This window comes from Nicotiana sylvestris, chromosome 1 (assembly GCF_000393655.2).
Source record: "Nicotiana sylvestris chromosome 1, ASM39365v2, whole genome shotgun sequence".
Taxonomy (NCBI): domain Eukaryota; kingdom Viridiplantae; phylum Streptophyta; class Magnoliopsida; order Solanales; family Solanaceae; genus Nicotiana; species Nicotiana sylvestris.
The window spans coordinates 182,823,252-182,840,905 of record NC_091057.1 but is presented as its reverse complement, the minus strand read 5'-3'; the positions used below and the strand labels follow the sequence as shown (position 1 = coordinate 182,840,905).

The following is a 17,654-nucleotide window of genomic DNA, read 5'->3' as shown; positions in this document are numbered from 1 at the left end:
TATGTAATAAGCTTTAAATCGTCTATCAAGAAACCTGCTAACAACGTAAACAAACTAAAAACTACAGTAGTTACACACATACTTTATTATTTGCAAAGATTAACAGTAATAAAACATGTACAAGTAGTTCAAATACATAATTTAAAACTTTTTCTGAAAATGAAAGTAGAACCAAATTCATACCATTAGTTGAGAAAAAAATAAATAAAATTAAAGTACATAGGTTATGCCGAGTGCTATAGGGTTGAGTCAAGCGAGCAGCACGAACCAGAGGTTCATCTACTCCGAAATTAACATCATTTTTTTTTCTTTTGGCGCCCTTTCCTCGAACCCCTCCGCCAAAAGTCTGTCTGTCAAGATTCCTCCTCACTGTTCTCGCTTCCGATTCCTCACAAATACGAACCCCATTCCCCTCTTCTCCCTTTTCTATTTCAAAAGATTTATGTAGTCAACTCATTACACTGTTTTCACAAATCACTTGTATTTCTTTCTATTTTCAATGGCTTCTGAGGAACAGTTGGCTGCAATTAAAGTAAGCGTAAAATTTGAGTTATCGTTGATGTTTTGGTTATTATTTTTTTTCTATTCACTCTGTGGGTCCTGTAAGTTGAGTGCAATATTATGTGTTTTTTGTGTGTTTTAGGGTGCTAAAGTGCTAATGGTTGGTGCTGGTGGTATTGGTTGTGAGCTGCTTAAAACCCTTGCTCTTTCTGGGTTTGAAGACATTCATATTGTAAGTAAGATTTAGCCCCATCTTGGGTTTGCCTTTTTGATATTTACTGTTGTTAAGTAGTTTATGATTAGCTTTTGGGTCTAGAAATATTAGGGCTTTTTTCTAGGGTTTAGTGAGTAAGTTTTGTTGCCTTGTAACTATTAGGATTTTAACACTACGTGATTTCTTTCCTCTGCTTAAGGGTTGGTGGGCAGAGTTACTTGGTACAATAGCAGAGGTGCACGCAAAATGGCCTAGGCACCACCTTCATTAAAACATATTACGATTTTTGCCAGTTATTCAATGGTGGGTTGTGCATAAAAAGTTGATACGAGGAAAAGTGTTGTGTTCTCTCTACATAGCCTACAACTTTGGCCTCCAACCTTATATATATGTATGAAAAATTCATTAGAATTGGTATTTATTAAGAGAACTGGAGCGACTGCTTCAAGAGCCTGCTTCAAGAGAGAAGTTGCAGCATTTGGCATTTTGCTCCTTGAGCTAGTTAGAACTTCAAATCCACTGGGATCCTCCCCATGGTTCTCTAAAGCATATTTTATTGGTTATAATTGTCATGGTTCGAGAGGATGAAGAGATATGCTTTTGAAAGTTTAGTGTCGTCAAAGGCGCGCTTAAAGCACGCTTAAGTCCTGAAGCGAGGCTCAAAACATGTTGAACGTTTCGCCTCGCTTAGCGGACACTTTAGTGTCGTCATCAAGGTTCTAAGGCATACTTTTTCTTGCCCATGATCTTATCCTTAAGAGGCGACACTAAACAATTGTTATTTCACTTTATCGTTTTTCAATTTCTTTGTTCATATATTTGTTATTCATGCTTATAGATGTTAGCCTTGAACTACATGGATAATTTATTTTCCAATTCCGCCTGTCTTCATTAAAGCCCACACTTTATTTGCGTGTTACACGTAAAGCTCCAATGGACCTTAGAGTTTTTTGCCTTTGATGACACACTTTACGGTTTAGCTTTTGTCCAGATAAGCAATTCCGTTGCTACTGTAAATAGAGAGATTTATGTCTCATTTTTGGATTATTGACGAGCTCAGTGTTCATGCTTTATGAGCAAATTGATATGACAAAAGAAGCGGGCAACAATTTGAGTCAGCTCATCGAATGACATAGCTGTTCCTGAGAAGTCCGATGCTATAGAACAGCTAAAACCTTGGTTCTCTGACTCTAAACTCTAAAGGTATTCTTTCACGGTAATATTAGCAAGGAAGGTGATTGACCTTACAAATAGGCAACTGGCAGAGAGAACAGGAATCTACATATCATAGCTTGAATATCTCTGGCCACAGTTTGTGTTGGATTACCGGCTAAGTTGCGCGGACTCTTCGATTTTGGTGCCATCCCCGTGCGGATACGCGGACGGGATACGTCCTGGATGTGCTCAACTGACTTCGGACACCTTGACCGGAGTCCATCGATAAATTTGGGAGAAAAAATGAGATTTTTGATTTCTCAAATAAAAAATAAAACAGATTTAGAACAATGAAAGGATAATGTCCATCTTGGAGAATGAAAGATTGAATTGTACAATATTCATATAAGTTTTTCACAGAATATCTCTCAAAATTTTACAATATTTTTATAGCTTTATTTTTTATTAGCCGAATCCCCGCACCCGAGTCCGAGCAACTTAAATTACCGGAGCTATAATAACTGTTAGATATATGCATGCGATGTGATTTTTCTTTGTTCTGCAAATAGGAAAGAGCTAGTCTTTATGTTTTCTCTACATGTTTTCCATTGATAGATGAGCGCTGGCTCGTGTATTGGAATTTACTAGGATCAGAGCCTACTTGAGTGAGATTCCACTTTGTTGCTCTGTAGGTTGGAAGGCTGATTGCAGGATTTTATTGAAAAACTAGAACCCCTGCATTTTGGGCTGGAGGGGGGGGGGGGTTGTAGGGGTGTGCTTTGTTTTTTTAGGGGTGAACTCCATTGATCATCTTTATTTGTTCCATTTGCTCTCAGTCTATTCGGATGTACATATGGAGTTTGCAGAAGGGTGAGGGGGCTTCTGAAATCTGTGAGGGTGGGGTGGGGTGAGGGTTCTGCGTCATGTTATTTGGACTCACTTTTGTTTGCACTGTCTCCATTTAGTTTCTAACCTGGTTTCATGTTTCATTTTGTCTATTTCCAGATTGACATGGATACAATCGAAGTCAGTAACTTAAATAGACAATTCTTGTTTCGACAGAAACATGTTGGACAATCTAAGGCTAAAGTAAGTAAATCACATCAATTTCTTTTTTCTGGATTCCATTTTCAGACAGATTTGGTTCCTAAGTAATGTACTCAAAATTTTCTCCAGGTTGCTAGAGAGGCTGTCCTAAAATTTAGGCCTCATATTAGAATTACACCATACCATGCAAATGTCAAAGATCCAGACTTCAATGTGGATTTTTTCAAGCAATTCAATGTTGTGCTTAATGGCCTTGACAATCTAGATGCTAGGCGACATGTGAACCGCCTTTGTTTGGCATCTGGTGTCCCATTAGTTGAAAGTGGGACTACAGGTTTCCTCGGCCAGGTAAAATCTACTCTTTTTTTCTGTTTTTTATACTAAATTTCATTTTAACTTCTGTCTCTGTCTTATATTTGCTAGTCTGTACATTTTAGATTTCTTAGCAACATTCAAACTTGGATGCAACCAGTGTAATATATTATAATGGAAGTTACGTAATTAAAAAAACAAACATAAAGGGAATAGTCTATCATATTGTCTTGCATGTGGCATTCTCGAGGCGAAAAGTGTTGTGGTTGTTTAGCTACCAATTGAAAACAGCTACTCGCTATTTTATACTTCTATTTCCCTCTTCAAGTGAAAGAAGCTATTATAATTCCACTATTTTACTTGATAACAAAACAATTCCAATATTTTGATGTCAAATGTACCATGTGAGAGTTATGAAGCAGATTGCTAAATTTGAAGGGAAAAAAATTCAGTTCATAGTAAGATATATTAAGAAAAGGTTCTTAACTATTTTACTGAAATTTATGAAGTATACATGTTCCCCACTTGTGGGATTATACTGGGCCGTTGTTGTTGTTGTTGTTGTTGTTGTTGTTATGAAGTATACATGTTGATCATCGTTACAGCTGTTATATCCAGTAACTTTTTATTCTGTTCAAGACTGCTTGGAAAATTGGAAATAATTGTTAGTTGGGTGGAGTTGGCCAAATTGGATCAGATTATGTCTTGTTCAAAAGAATTCCTGCAATCATTATCATCATCTTTATTGCATGTGATCAATTTCTTATTTACCTCATTCTTTTGAAGGATGGAGCAATAATGATGTTTTTCTGCTTTTCTCTGGAGTTGTTTGATTCAGACTTTCTAGCCAAAAGGTCAATCTGTTTTTTACACCCTCTAAGTCATAGAAGAACTACATAATCCTGTAGCTTTCTATGTGTTGTTGAAGGTCTGAGGTTCCTATGTGGCTGCTCTTGTTTATGGTTCTGGTCCCAAAGTGTATTACCATGTGGTCTGCTATGTCTATTTATCAACTGACTGAATTTCCTAATCAAAGGTGCTTTCATGGAGTCTCAACTCCAATTCATGCCTTGAAGGCTAGATGTTTATTGAATCTTTTTGCTTGGTGTCACCATTGTAATGTAAATATTGCTCTTTTGTTTTTGGATTTTGTAAGCTCCTTGGGTTTTAGATAGGAGTTGAAAAGCATTATACAGGAGCTATCTGTTTTTTAAACACATTTGCATCCTCTGGATGCTTGTCGAATGAAAATCGACTTTTACCTTATAAAAAGAAAAGACTGAATTTCCTTTGACTCTTACTAGTTCTGAAATTCTTCTGGTCTACTCATTTGTTGTTGGCAGGTCACCGTGCATGTGAAGGGTAAAACAGAATGTTATGAATGTCAGCCTAAACCAGCTCCAAAAACTTACCCTGTCTGTACAATCACAAGCACTCCATCAAAGGTACTGATGAGTGCTTAATCTTTTTGTTAATATAAATTTGAGCTGAGCCATGTAAATCTGTATATCTGTATTTAGTTAAATGTCATTCCGGTACTGATACATGATGAAAGAGCTATTTTCTCAGCATATTGCACATATTACAGTGAGATTATTGTTAGGTGCTTCTGTTTCTTGCCACTAATGTGGCACTTGGTCTCTATCAGCTACTTTTTCTATGATATTAGAGGCTTATATGGGTATTCATCACAATAATACTTGCAATGACTTGCCTTAAACATTTTGTTTTGACATTGTTTTCTGATTCCAGTTTGTTCACTGCATCGTATGGGCAAAAGACCTGCTATTTACAAAGCTTTTTGGAGACAAGAATCAAGACAATGACCTTAATGTTCGTTCTACTGATGCTTCAAGCTCGTCAGAACATGCGGAAGATGTTTTCGAGCGTAGAGCTGATGAAGATATTGAGCAGTATGGGAGGAGAATATATGATCATGTTTTTGGTTACAACATCGAAGTAGCATTACGTAATGAAGAGACGTGGAAGAACCGTAACAGGCCTAGGCCTCTATACACCAAAGATGTATTGCCACCACAACCAGTTGAACAGAATGGAAACAAGGATAAAGCTTCAAAAACTTGTGACCCCACTTCAGTGTCTGCAATGGCATATCTGGGCCTTAAAAATCCTCAGGATTTGTGGAGCCTAAAGGAAAATTCTGAAGTATTTCTCGAGGCATTAAAACTCTTTTTCTTGAAAAGAGAGAAGGTTTTGATACCATCCCCACCTTCTGATTCTGTTCTCTTTTACATAGTTTAGATTTCTATTTCATTTAATCTATGTTCTAATTATTTCTGTCTTTACCACTGTCGCAGGAAATTGGCCAGTTGGGTTTTGATAAGGATGACCAGTTGGCTGTAGAGTTTGTGACTTCTGCTGCAAATATTCGTGCCGCTTCTTTTGGGATTCCATTACATAGCCTTTTTGAAGCTAAAGGTATTGCTGGCAATATCGTGCATGCCGTTGCAACGACAAATGCCATCATTGCAGGGTTGATTGTGCTTGAAGCAATGAAGGTGTTGCAAAATGATGTAAAAAGCTACAGGTAGGACTGATTCCACTATTTACTGCGCTTTTCTTCACTTGGAAGCAGATAATTATTATTTTGGAGATCAACTAGAATGGCCAAGATATCAGATACTCCTGCCGGCTGTGACTGATCTCTACAGGCTTCTTTGAAGCGATTTACACATGCTTCCAGTTCTCCTCTTTCCCACTTCCCGCTGCATTTTTTTTTTTTGAAAATGAATTTTGGTCAAAATTGTTGAAGTGCGGATTTCATCATCTGATATGGATCAAGTGAAAAACAACTGTAATCAGCTAGCGATTAATCATTTGGGGAAGCAACAAATTCAGTAGTTATTATAAGTAGTAATTACGATTGTTGAAGAGAGTGACCACCTCATCTAAAAGTTTAAACTGCTAAGAGGGGATATTTTATTATCTAATTTAGGTCTGCAGCGTGGCTGCTCATGTGAGGGCCTGATGTTTCTGCTCGGTTTGGAAATATTTTTGTTGATGGGTGGAGAGACTTGAACTTAGGACTTCTGCCTGTTCTTACCACATGAAAGTGTGTTGCCTAATTCAAAAGTTTTAAGCTGTTAAAAGAGGATCATTGTAAAAGTATCTCTGAAGGTCTGAAACCATAATTTTTACTATGTCAAAAATCATTGCTAAATTTAATTCTGATTAACAAATTTATTATTCTTATCGGAATCATATGTTTTGGTCTCTTTGATGCAGAATTGATAGAAAAGTAAACAAATAAGGTAACTGATCTACGAAATAGTTGTGGAGTTTTGTTTCTAAATTTAAAGGGTTTTCCGAGAACACTGCATAAAGTACTAGAAATTATCAATTTAAGTACATGAATGCAATTTGTTGGGTGAAATGTTATTGATTATCACCAGTGCCAGTGTAGGGATGATTGTGGATGAGAGAATCTATAGTTTTAGAAAACCCCTAATTTGAATTATTGAAGACAAATTATATAGTATTGGAATGCATTAGCCAAATAGAGCAAAGTGGATATAGAGGATTCATATAGTGGAACCCTACTAATTAGGGATTGAGGATTAGTTAATTGATTGCATACTGATTATTCACTATAGAAAATAAAGAATATTTTAGCAGCTTTTAGCAAATAGTAGAAAATCAAAATAAGGCATCCTACCTCTTGAAGCATTGTGCAATGCATGTCATCCTGTTGTTCCGTGTAAAAAGTAAAAAGAATAAGAAAGCTGCCAGGGCCTTGTAAAATCCAAGAAGGAAAACAATCAAAAGACTTGAGGAAAAAGTTTCAGGAGGCTTTTATCTACCCTTTCTTTTATTTTTTGTTATTAGCTAACAATATAAGGACAAACTCCTATTTGACCAAATCTATCAAGAACTCGGTGACGAGAACTTATGCTGCATAGAAGTACGACGAATAGAACAATGACCATGTCTTTTTGCTAGGTACTGTTTATAATAGCATGTGCACTCCCTTGCAGGATGACTTATTGCCTTGAGCATTCCTCAAGAAAGATGCTTCTCATGCCAGTGGAGCCCTTTGAGCCAAACAAGTCTTGTTATGTTTGTTCTGAGGTATGATCTACTGTAAAGTATAATAGATTGTCTTTCCGCCTGCCCTGCTTTACGAAATTTTGTTTCAGCTACTAATTTCTCATTTGATGCAAATATATGAGCAGACACCTTTAACACTTGAGATCAATACTCATCGTTCGAAGTTGAGGGATTTTGTTGAGAAGGTCGTTAAAGCAAAACTTGGCATGAGCCTCCCATTGATCATGCATGGGGTGGCACTTCTTTATGAGGTGGGTGATGATCTTGAGGAAGATGAGGTTGCCAATTATGCAGCAAACCTTGACAAGGTACGGTATTGTCATGTCTGTGTATGTATATGACGAAGCTCTATAGTTATCGGCTGATAAGTTACTTGTCTCGGTGATTATAACACCCTTAGGTGCTGTCTGAGCTTCCCTCTCCGGTTACTGGTGGCACAATTCTCACAGTTGAGGATCTTCAGCAAGAGCTGAAATGTAGCATCAATATTAAGCACAGGTCCTCCTTGTTCTCACTATCGTTGGATTTACCTTTACATGGAATTTTACTTTTACGTAATGTTATTTGGTATTTAGCAATAGAGAGTTAGCTGATGATATTTCAGAAGTTAAGTTGTTGGTGGAACTTGACATGATAGTTCATTCAAGTTTAATGATTCTTCATTCTTTTTCCTTTTGATTCATTCATATCTTACATCGCAACCTTAATTGCATGCTCCCTTGAATCTGTTTTAGTGCTTATTCGTTGTACTGCTTGACTTGTAATTTTCTAATTCTGCCGGATTAAGATTATGGTTTGGATTGATGCATAGAAAGAAAGAAATAAAGAAGAAGAGCAAGTTGGTGTTGTTAAATGAATCATGCTTATTAAACCTGGCCTGGACTAGCCTTTGGAATATGATACAGTTAATGGGCGAACTTGATGCAAAGTCTTTATTCGATCTTTTAATTGTTAAAGAGCTGCTCCTGGCTTGTGGGGGACTGATTACTTTTTGGTCCAAGTGCGTAGCAAGAGAACTTTCAAAATCTCAGAGTGTTCTCCTGAAAATTTTCTAATCTTATATCTGTAAGGTGTTTGTCTATTACTTTTGTTCTCTCGCTATAGCTGGGAGTCAAGGTAACCACTCCCTTCTCACAAATTAACCGCCTCGCTTCCTTTTCGAGTTGTTTCAGTTTGTACCTAAAACTGTGTTTGCACTTTTATGTTCTGGGGCCCACTTTTGTATTGACAAAGGTTCTTCGAAGAATATGATTGACCCAAATTTTCAAATAGGATGTTGATACTGTAAGTCTCTTTTAGTAGACTTGTAAATGGGCATCACCAATATTTTGTTAACGAATCCTCTTATCTAATTGAATAAAATTAAGGCAGTATGTTTAATTGTCCAATTAAACTATGAATTACAATGGGAAAGAAGTTAGATGTTCTATTGAGATACTCTCAAATGACCTCTCCAGGATCCCCAGGGTCAGGTTGACCATTCTGTAATGGACCTTGGACACTTAAAATTCATTTTCTTAAAATGAAATACGTGCACGTGCCACTAACCACTAGATTATGATCGACTCCTCCACTATGAGCTTCGCATATTAGAAAGGAAGCTGGAATCTCCATCTTGGCTTGATTAATTTGATTGATATGTTTGTAGCTGATTTAAAGAGTTGTTTGTGTTCTTGGTTTTCCCTGTCTAGGGATTTCCCGTTATTGCCATGAAGAATATAATTCTTCCTGACATAAGGAAATGAAAATTCAGACAACCGGAATCTATCGGCAATGAGTTCTTCAATTAGATATTCTCATGCTGCATAATGTGGTAGTCTCTGCTGGGCTTGGTTCGAGACATTATATGTACACGTAGACTAGATGTTTCTTCACCAACTTGTGCTATGGCTATTGTTCCAAGTCGTGTGGTTGTCTGTTGCTTTGATGTAATTGTTATATTTTCTTCTTTGATGTTTTTCCCTTCCTTTTGCTTTTGAAGCTCATCCTATCCATAGTATGAGACTTGAAGCATTAAATTTTTTTGTGTGCCTGGTGGTTTGATCCCTTTCCTTTTTGTATTCCTTTTGGAGGACTTGTCTTAGTGTATTTGGGAGTACATTGCTATTTTGAGGGCATTCTGTATATAAGTACTTGCTTATGCTGTTTATTTTGTCCATTGGCCTCAATCCTGAAGATTATTTACTTTTTCTTCTCTTCTTGCTCTGCAGTCTCAAACTAATTTGAACTGTTATATGATTTTATATTTGCAGAGAAGAGTTTGATGAGGAGAAAGAACCCGATGAAATGGTTCTTTCAGGATGGACACCAGCTCTTGCAGCAGAAAAGAAAACCAAAACATCTGACAATGGCCCCAGCTCATCCAATGCATCTCAGGCAGTTCAGCCGGAGCCGGAGGATGATGATGAGTTAGAAATTATTCTCAAAGACCCTGAAATTCTTTCTGCTGGGAATAAAAGAAAGTTGTCTGACATTTCAAACACTGCCGATTCAGAGGTATCCCGTGTCACTGGTGAAATGCAGACTAAAAGCCATGTGGAAGAGGATGATACTCATACTGATACTATCATGATTGATGGAAATTCAGACATCAGCAAGAAAAAGAGGGTGCAATAATAATTTCCATGATCTTAATTCTAGCTGTGCTTCTAACTTTGTACGATATAGGGAAACAGTGATTCTTTTTGCCACATCCTAACTGATGAGTTGTTGATCTTTAGGTGCAAACTTCGTGAAGTTTTGATACTGGCATGATGCCCCCAGTAACTCCATTTCTAATGTTGTCATTTGGAGCAGTCTTGATTCTGACTTTAACAGATATGACCGTCTAAGAATGTAATTCTCACTATTTTACCAGGCACTTTCAAATCGGGTCATTTACTATTGTGTCTCCTGTGTTTAGTTGTTATAACGACTGCATTTTCTTTTTCTCTTTTTGGTTCATGTATCCATCGGTTTGTACATACTATTTTTAAGTCGTCATAAAAAGGAAGGATAGTAAACCCCATTTGATGGCCTCAAGACAGTTACAGATCATCAGAGGCTTGACATGGATTAATACCAAATTTTGTTCATATTGTATGCAATCTGCAACATACCCTTAAGCCCAGAAGGTACTGGTTAGTCTGGTTTGACCTTGAATAGCAAACTGAAAATAGTATGAGAATTTTTCAAGCGACGGAAAAAATTGTATTTGAAATGATGAACTAGCAAAATGTGACTCAAATTACTCAAGAACCAGTCAGCGTATATAATTACATTCAATGAGCATTAACCCCATCTAGAATGCAAAAAAGCACAACAGTAAAGGATGTAAGAGAAACTATGAAGTAAATAATACTATACAATAGTACATTATTATTCAATTCACAAACTTTTTTCCATCTACACCCAGCATTTCATGTTTGGAATGCAAAACAATCAAAAACATGTCCGCCAGCTATTGTGACTCATTCAGAGAAGTCGCAGTAAAAGAGCTGGCTCCAACTATATATACATATATATTTCAGCTGAGATACACCAATTGAGATTTTTCTATTATAATCTCTGTCAAAGTGATTGTGGCATTCATCGGCCATTAAGTTCAGCAAATTGAGCAAACATTGCAGTTCCTGAATGATCGTCAATTGTTTGAAGTTCAGCAGGATTTCTTGTCTGCTCGGGTGAAGAAATTGGTCGGTTATCAGGAGTGGAAGGTGCAGAGGCCGGGGCAGGAGTAGGGGCAACTATAGCAGGAGAGGCCGGAGAAGCAGATGCTTTATTTTCTTCCTCAGTTTTTCCTTGTAATGAGGCTTCTTGCAGCTGCAAAGCATATTCCAAGTTCCACAGCACATCACCCATACTTGGCCTATCAGCACCACATTCAGCCAAACACTTTTCTGCTGCTTCAGCAAATTTCTTCATTGACTCTGGATTAATTTGTCCCACAAGATTAGGATCAACAATCTTGTCCAACAATCCTTTTCTCTTCCATTGCAATGCCCATTCAGCCAAATTCACTTGCTCTCTTGGAAGTGCTGGATTAATTGCAGGACGAGCGCATAAGGCTTCTAGAAGTACTACCCCGAACGAGTATACATCTGACTTGTCCGTTAGTTGCTGCTTGCGGAAGTACTCAGGATCAAGGTACCCGAAACTTCCCTTCACAGCTGTGCTAACGTGACTCTCCGTGGAAAGGCAATCCTTCGATAGTCCAAAATCAGCCATCTTCGCGACTAAGTTCTCATCGAGAAGAATGTTAGTGGTTTTGACATCTCTGTGAATTATCGCTGTAGATGCACCCGTGTGGAGGTAATGAAGCCCACGAGCGGAGCCAATGCAAATTTCTAGCCTTTGCTTCCAGGACAAAGAAGGTAAGTTCTTTCCATATAAATGATCTCTGAATGGACCATTTTGCATGAACTCATAAACCAATATCATCTCCGTGTTTTCATCACAATAACCAATCAACGACACCAGATGGCGATGTCTGAGCTTGGACAACATCTGAATCTCGGTCTGAAACTCATTGATGCCTTGTTCAGATTGTGGATTGCCTCTCTTAACAGCAACTTTGGTACCATCGTCAATTTCTCCATAATACACATTTCCAAAACCACCAACGCCAATTATGGCATTCGAATCCCAATTATTTGTGGCGTCTGATAATTCAGCAAAAGAGAAATACCGTCCTAATCCCATTGTTGAAGAGAAAAATTGGCTCTTGCGCGACAATGAAGCCTTGCTTGCCATAAAACTTGTATCTCCGGCGTGTAGTGGAAGCAACCAAGAGGAGAAACTGTTCCTCTTTTGCCAATCTTGAGGCCTTTTTTGCCACTTGAAAACAATAGCACCTAATCCTACAAAGGCTCCAAACATCATTGCAAAACCAACATAAGCCACTGTTTTGCTTGGCCCACTACTCTTCTTACCATTAACACCATATTCTCCATCAAAACTACCCAAAGAATTATTCATCCTAAAAACCTCAAGACCATTCAAGATCGCGTTCCTGTAACCTTGGACATCGTTCACTGGAGAAACCTTTACACTGAGCGGATTGGATGATGAAGAGGAATCTACTACAAAATCTTTGTAAAAAGCTGTAGACAAATGATTATTAGTCAAAGATGACAAGTCTAGCCCGGAAATTGCCATCTTATCATTAATGTACACATTGAAATACAGCTCATTGAGCGCTTTGCTAATGATATCGCAGAAATGAAGGCGAATGAGGTATGAATACGCGGTATCAATATCCATCATCCATGATATGTTGAAATTGGGAATAGTAGTTTCTGAATCTGCCATTTTTACTGCAGTACTGTAAACTGTAGGAGGAGCAATCAAAGGCGAACCTCCCGGTGTAGGATATTGAATAGCAGATGGTTGAACAGAAACAACTTGTCCTGTGGCATTATTACGGAACGGTGAATCAGGTAACCAATTTCTCCCTAAAGTATCCTTTGTAGCATCAAGAAATGAACCACCCATATTAAGCCTATAGGTAGTTTCAAAATTACTGTTGGAGAGATCAAATTTTTGCGAAACGGGGAAAAGTAAAGGGACAGAGTAGTCAAGTACTTGGCTTGGAGCAGTAACAAACTCAATTGCATTGATAAATGCAATGGACCCTTCAGAAGGCGAAAATTTAATAGCGTAACGTTCTGTTGTGACATTTACAAGAAACTCTTTCATAATTGCTTCGTTTTTTTCCATTTGAAAGTCGCGGAGAAGGACTAATTTATCTGTTGAAACAGAGAATTTAGCAGTTTGGAGATTAAATTCGTTATTTTGTAAAGGAAAAAAATGAAGACGGATCCAATGCAATCCTGGATTTGTCACATGAAATGTGTACGTAGCTTCACTATTGAAAATCTTCGCGTTGAGATATATAGGTGAAGGTACATTATTATTGTTCTCTGGTGCAGAAGCCTGAATGTCACGTCCACTATAGGCTAAATATTTAGCTGTATTTTGATCTGGTTGAAACGCGCGATTTCCTGGAAGAGTAGTAGGAGAAGTGGATCCACAATCAACAAGGTAATTATCTGATGGTGTAAATGCTGGAAAAGATTTTGCAGATGCAGTATCTGATTGTGCTGAAACGGGCATTATACTCGAGGGGCTAAGAATAATGAGGCAAATAAACGCCACGAGGATATTGGCCATGATTGACGACGATAAGAATGAGATAAAATGTGGTGGAGGTGGTGATCCTCTAGGCATTTTTTTCATCTCCAGCCCCTCTTGATGAGGATTTGGGGATGAAATTTGAGAAAATTTGTTTAATTCTATGAATTGAAGGATATGAAAGAGAAAAAGGGAAAGAGAGGAAATGGTGGAAATGAAGAATGAGAGATTTGAATTCAGTCTATTTTTGCCAATATTATCGCCATTGTTGTAGGGTGTGGGAGATTTTTGGTTTGGTTTTTCGAATTTCTGTTAGCGTTGGCGCCCTTAGTTTCTCTAGCTTTACAATGTTTTAGTGGTTGAAATGATTAATCTACCGGTATTTTCTCCCTGCTCTTCGTTAGCGTATAAAGAAGTTACAACTCTCTGTTCACAAATTCTTATGACCATTTTCAATATCATTGGCTTAAGTTCTCTTTAGTCTTTTGTTATTACGAAATAAAGAGAAGAAAAAAAAGGGACAAGTAACGGTTATCAAAAGTATTCGAAACTTAACTACTTCTTAGAGATAAATCTGAATTAAAACAACGACAACAACAAAAACAACAAACCGAATATGATCCCAATAAGTGGAGTCTGAGGAGGATAGTCTATACGCAGACCTTATCCCTGCCTAATGCAGGTAGAGAGGCTGTTCCAATAGACCCTCGGCTCAGGAAAGGTAGGAAGAAGAGAAAAGCAAGGAAGGAAGAAAGAAGGAAGAGAAAAGAAAAAAGAGAGAGATAAAGGATAAGTTGTACCAAATAATAGGAACATGGAATATAATACCTGAGATGAACAAAACCACATAACATAATAAAAATCTAAGAATATGAAGGGACATGCATGCTACTAAGACTATCGGTGAACAACTAAAAACTACCCACTAACCTTCTACCTCCACGCCCTCCTATCAAGGGTCACGTCCTCAGTGAACTGAAGCAGCGCCATGTCATGTCTAGTCACCTCTCCCCAGTACTTCTTAGGCCTACTTCGACCTCTTCTCAAACTCTCCATGGCCAACCTCTCACACCTAGTGACAGGAGCATCAATGTTTCTCCTCTTAACATGTCCGAACCATCTTAGCCTCAACTCCCACATCTTGTCCTCTACGGGGGTTACTCCCATTCTGTCCCGGATAACTTCATTCTTAATCTTATCTCTCATGGTACACCCACACATCCATCTCAACATACTCATCTCTGCTACTTTCATCTTCTGCACGTGGGAGTTCTTGACTGGCCAACACTCAGCCCCATATAACATAGTCGGTCGAACCATCATTCCATAAAACTTACCCTTAAGTCTTGGCGGCACATTCTTATCACATAAAACACCGGAAGCGAACCTCCACTTCATCCATCCCGCTGCGATGCGATGTGCGACATCTTTGTCATTCTCCCCGTTACCCTGGATACTAGACCCGAGATACTTAAAACTCGCTCTCTTGGGGATAACTTGAGCATCAAGCTTTACCTCTACGTCTGCTTCATGGGTCCCGTCACTGAATCTTCACTCCAAGTATTATGTCTTAGTTCTACTTAGTTTGAAACCTTTCGACTCCAAGGTTTGTCTCCAAACCTCCAACTTCACGTTAACTCCGCATTGAGTCTCGTCAATCAATACTATATCATCGAAAAATAGCATGCACCAAGGCACATCCCCTTGGATGTGTCACAACAGTACATCCATCGCCAAGGCAAACAAAAATGGGCTAAGAGCTGATCCCTGGTGCAACCCCATCACCACAGGGAAATGCTCCGAGTCACCACCCACAATCCTCACCCGAGTCTTAGCATCATCATACATATCCTTAATCCCCCTAATGTATGCTACCGAAACGCCGCTAACCTCCAAACACCTCCACAGGACCTCCCTCGGGACTTTATCGTATGCTTTCTCAAGGTCAATAAACACCATATGCAAGTCTTTCTTCCTCTCCCTGTACCGATCCACTAATCTCCTTACCAAATGAATTGCTTCCGTAGTCGAACGCCCCGGCATGAATCCAAACGGATTCTCGGAAATAGACACGCACTTCCTCACCCTGGCCTTCACCACCCTCTCCAAACCTTCATAGTGTGACTCAACAGCTTGATACCCCTATAATTGTTGCAATTTTGGATATCACCCTTGTTCTTGTAAAGCGGAACCATCGTACTCCACCTTCATTCTTCGGGCATCTTCTTCGTCTTAAAAATAATATTAAACATCCCAGTGAGCCACTCCAAACCCGCTCGCCCCGCGCTCTTCCAGAATTCTACTGGGATTTCGTCTGGCCCCGTCGCTCTGCCCTTCACATCTTATGCATCACCCCTTCGTCTTAAAAATAATATTCCAGTATAATATAACAGAGTTTTAATGCTTTACATGTGAACTTCCAACATAATATACTAGATATCTTGCATAATATACTGGTCCAACATAATATGCTGGAAGTTTATACACATGTGCTCCAATCTCCAATATATTATGCTGGAACTTTCCGTGTGGCGGAGTTCCAACATAATATGGTGGCAGGGGCGGCCCAAGAAGATTGGTGGCCTAAAGCCAATTTTTAATCCGGGGCCTATCAGAAGGAAAAAAAATTCATATTTTTAATGGAAGTCTATTTTTCTATCTCTTTTAAGATGTAAAGTTGTTAATAGTTTCTTTTATAAATAATTTAATCTCTCCTAAGATATTGTTGATCTTAGATAATTAAACCAGATTCAAGAAGTTTATAACTTGATATCAAAATAATTTTTGATGTTCTAATATATTTGTTGAAATGCTTGAAATCTGAGGGGGGGGGGGGGGAAAAAAAATGCGCAATATAGTTTTATAAAACGGTACTCTCCAACTCTTATTTTTTATAGAAAAATAAAACTCTTTTTTTTCCTACAGAGAACAATATAACTTATAGAGAACTTAAGCTTTTTTGTAGAAATCAAGAAGAGAATATAAGAATGTAGTACCTGTTTTCTGATGAGAAAGATAAAAATAAGACTTGGACTATTGAAGATATCAAAAAAATGGATTCTGAAAGTTTATTCCATGTTTTTAGTGAGAAATATAAAAGGATAATAATAATATTGGTACCTCACTAATGATGTCAATCGTCAAATTTAAATAATGAAAAGTTTTATATTCGTGACGACGGTTTAGGGGGAGTGATTCTTTTTCTCTAATTTTTGCTTAAACGGTTACATCAATACTAAATTAAAAGTTATATTGACTTTTTATAAAATATTTTATTTTTTTTAATTTTAACATACCTAATATATTTAGACCCTATCTCTAAAGATTGTTGTGAGATGTATATGATCCAACTTACCTTATATTGGATTTGAGTCATGTGGTTGAAATAAATTATGTTAAAACGTGTTCTTTCTTTTACTAGGCCTTATGCGATACGAATCTAGATTAGTCGGGGGCTCAATACAAATACGAATAGAAAACAAAAAGAAAATTTGGGGCCTTCAAAATTTGGGGGCCTAAAGCCTTTGCTTTAATGGCCGCCCTGTATGGTGGAAGTTCATACATATGTGCACCAATCTCCAGTATATTATGCTAGAACTTACCGTGTTGCAGCAAAATAGTGGATATTTTTCAATAACTTTGTAAACGTTGATTATTTTTTAATTATCAATCCGAAAACTAACTAACCCGTGCTATTTTCACTATCTAAATTAACGAAAAACAAAATATGAAAGAGGCCGTCACTTGTTAATTGCAATTTGCAATCAATGACCAAAAAAAAAAAAAACGATAATTTAAACTAAGGATTTTTGGCCAAGCTGCTTTTAAAAATGTGTGCTTTGTGAGAGTAGTAGATTATGTGAAGTAAAATTATTTGAGAAATACTCTTGTTAGTAATTTTTGATCGACTAATATTTTCAAAAAATGTTTTTAAGTGTTTAACTTCATCTTTTTCTTTGTTTTAAGGGATAAAATGGAGTGATCATAGTTCAAATTTGGTGTTATGAACTCCAATCTTAACGATCTATAGGAACGTCATAACAAACATTATTCTCTTAAGCCCTCTTTACTGTTTTATTAATTATATGAAACATAATTTATTGCTATCGAAATAATTGTGTTTGAGGTCTAACTAGATTTTTGGACTTATTTTTTTTGTTTTGAAAATAATTAACCTCATTAGCTGCACATCCAACTGCTTAAACTAAAAATACATGCAAATGTATAATAAGTGTATAATATATAT

The 17,654-nt window shown here is 37.5% G+C and overlaps 3 protein-coding genes across 3 annotated transcripts; 1 reads left to right on the top strand and 2 right to left on the bottom strand.

Annotated features, from left to right (window-relative positions):
* Positions 1-314: 314 nt before the first annotated feature.
* Positions 315-10,183, top strand: LOC104216607 (SUMO-activating enzyme subunit 2). Its single transcript, XM_009766704.2, has 11 exons — positions 315-532; positions 644-733; positions 2,876-2,959; positions 3,047-3,265; positions 4,573-4,674; positions 4,982-5,440; positions 5,548-5,777; positions 7,225-7,318; positions 7,423-7,605; positions 7,698-7,795; positions 9,550-10,183. The coding sequence occupies exons 1-11, from the start codon at positions 500-502 to the stop codon at positions 9,911-9,913; spliced, it is 1,956 nt and encodes a 651-aa protein (XP_009765006.1). The 5' UTR covers positions 315-499; the 3' UTR covers positions 9,914-10,183.
* A 333-nt stretch (positions 10,184-10,516) lies between these two features.
* Positions 10,517-13,678, bottom strand: LOC104216617 (probable receptor-like protein kinase At4g39110). Its single transcript, XM_009766716.2, has one exon. The coding sequence runs from the start codon at positions 13,511-13,513 to the stop codon at positions 10,865-10,867; it is 2,649 nt and encodes an 882-aa protein (XP_009765018.1). The 5' UTR covers positions 13,514-13,678; the 3' UTR covers positions 10,517-10,864.
* Positions 13,679-14,341: 663 nt separating this feature from the next.
* On the bottom strand, positions 14,342-15,451 carry LOC138877780 (uncharacterized). The gene is made up of 2 exons (XM_070157420.1): positions 15,153-15,451; positions 14,342-14,957 (listed from the first exon to the last, which is right to left on the bottom strand). The coding sequence occupies exons 1-2, from the start codon at positions 15,449-15,451 to the stop codon at positions 14,342-14,344; spliced, it is 915 nt and encodes a 304-aa protein (XP_070013521.1).
* Positions 15,452-17,654: the final 2,203 nt, after the last annotated feature.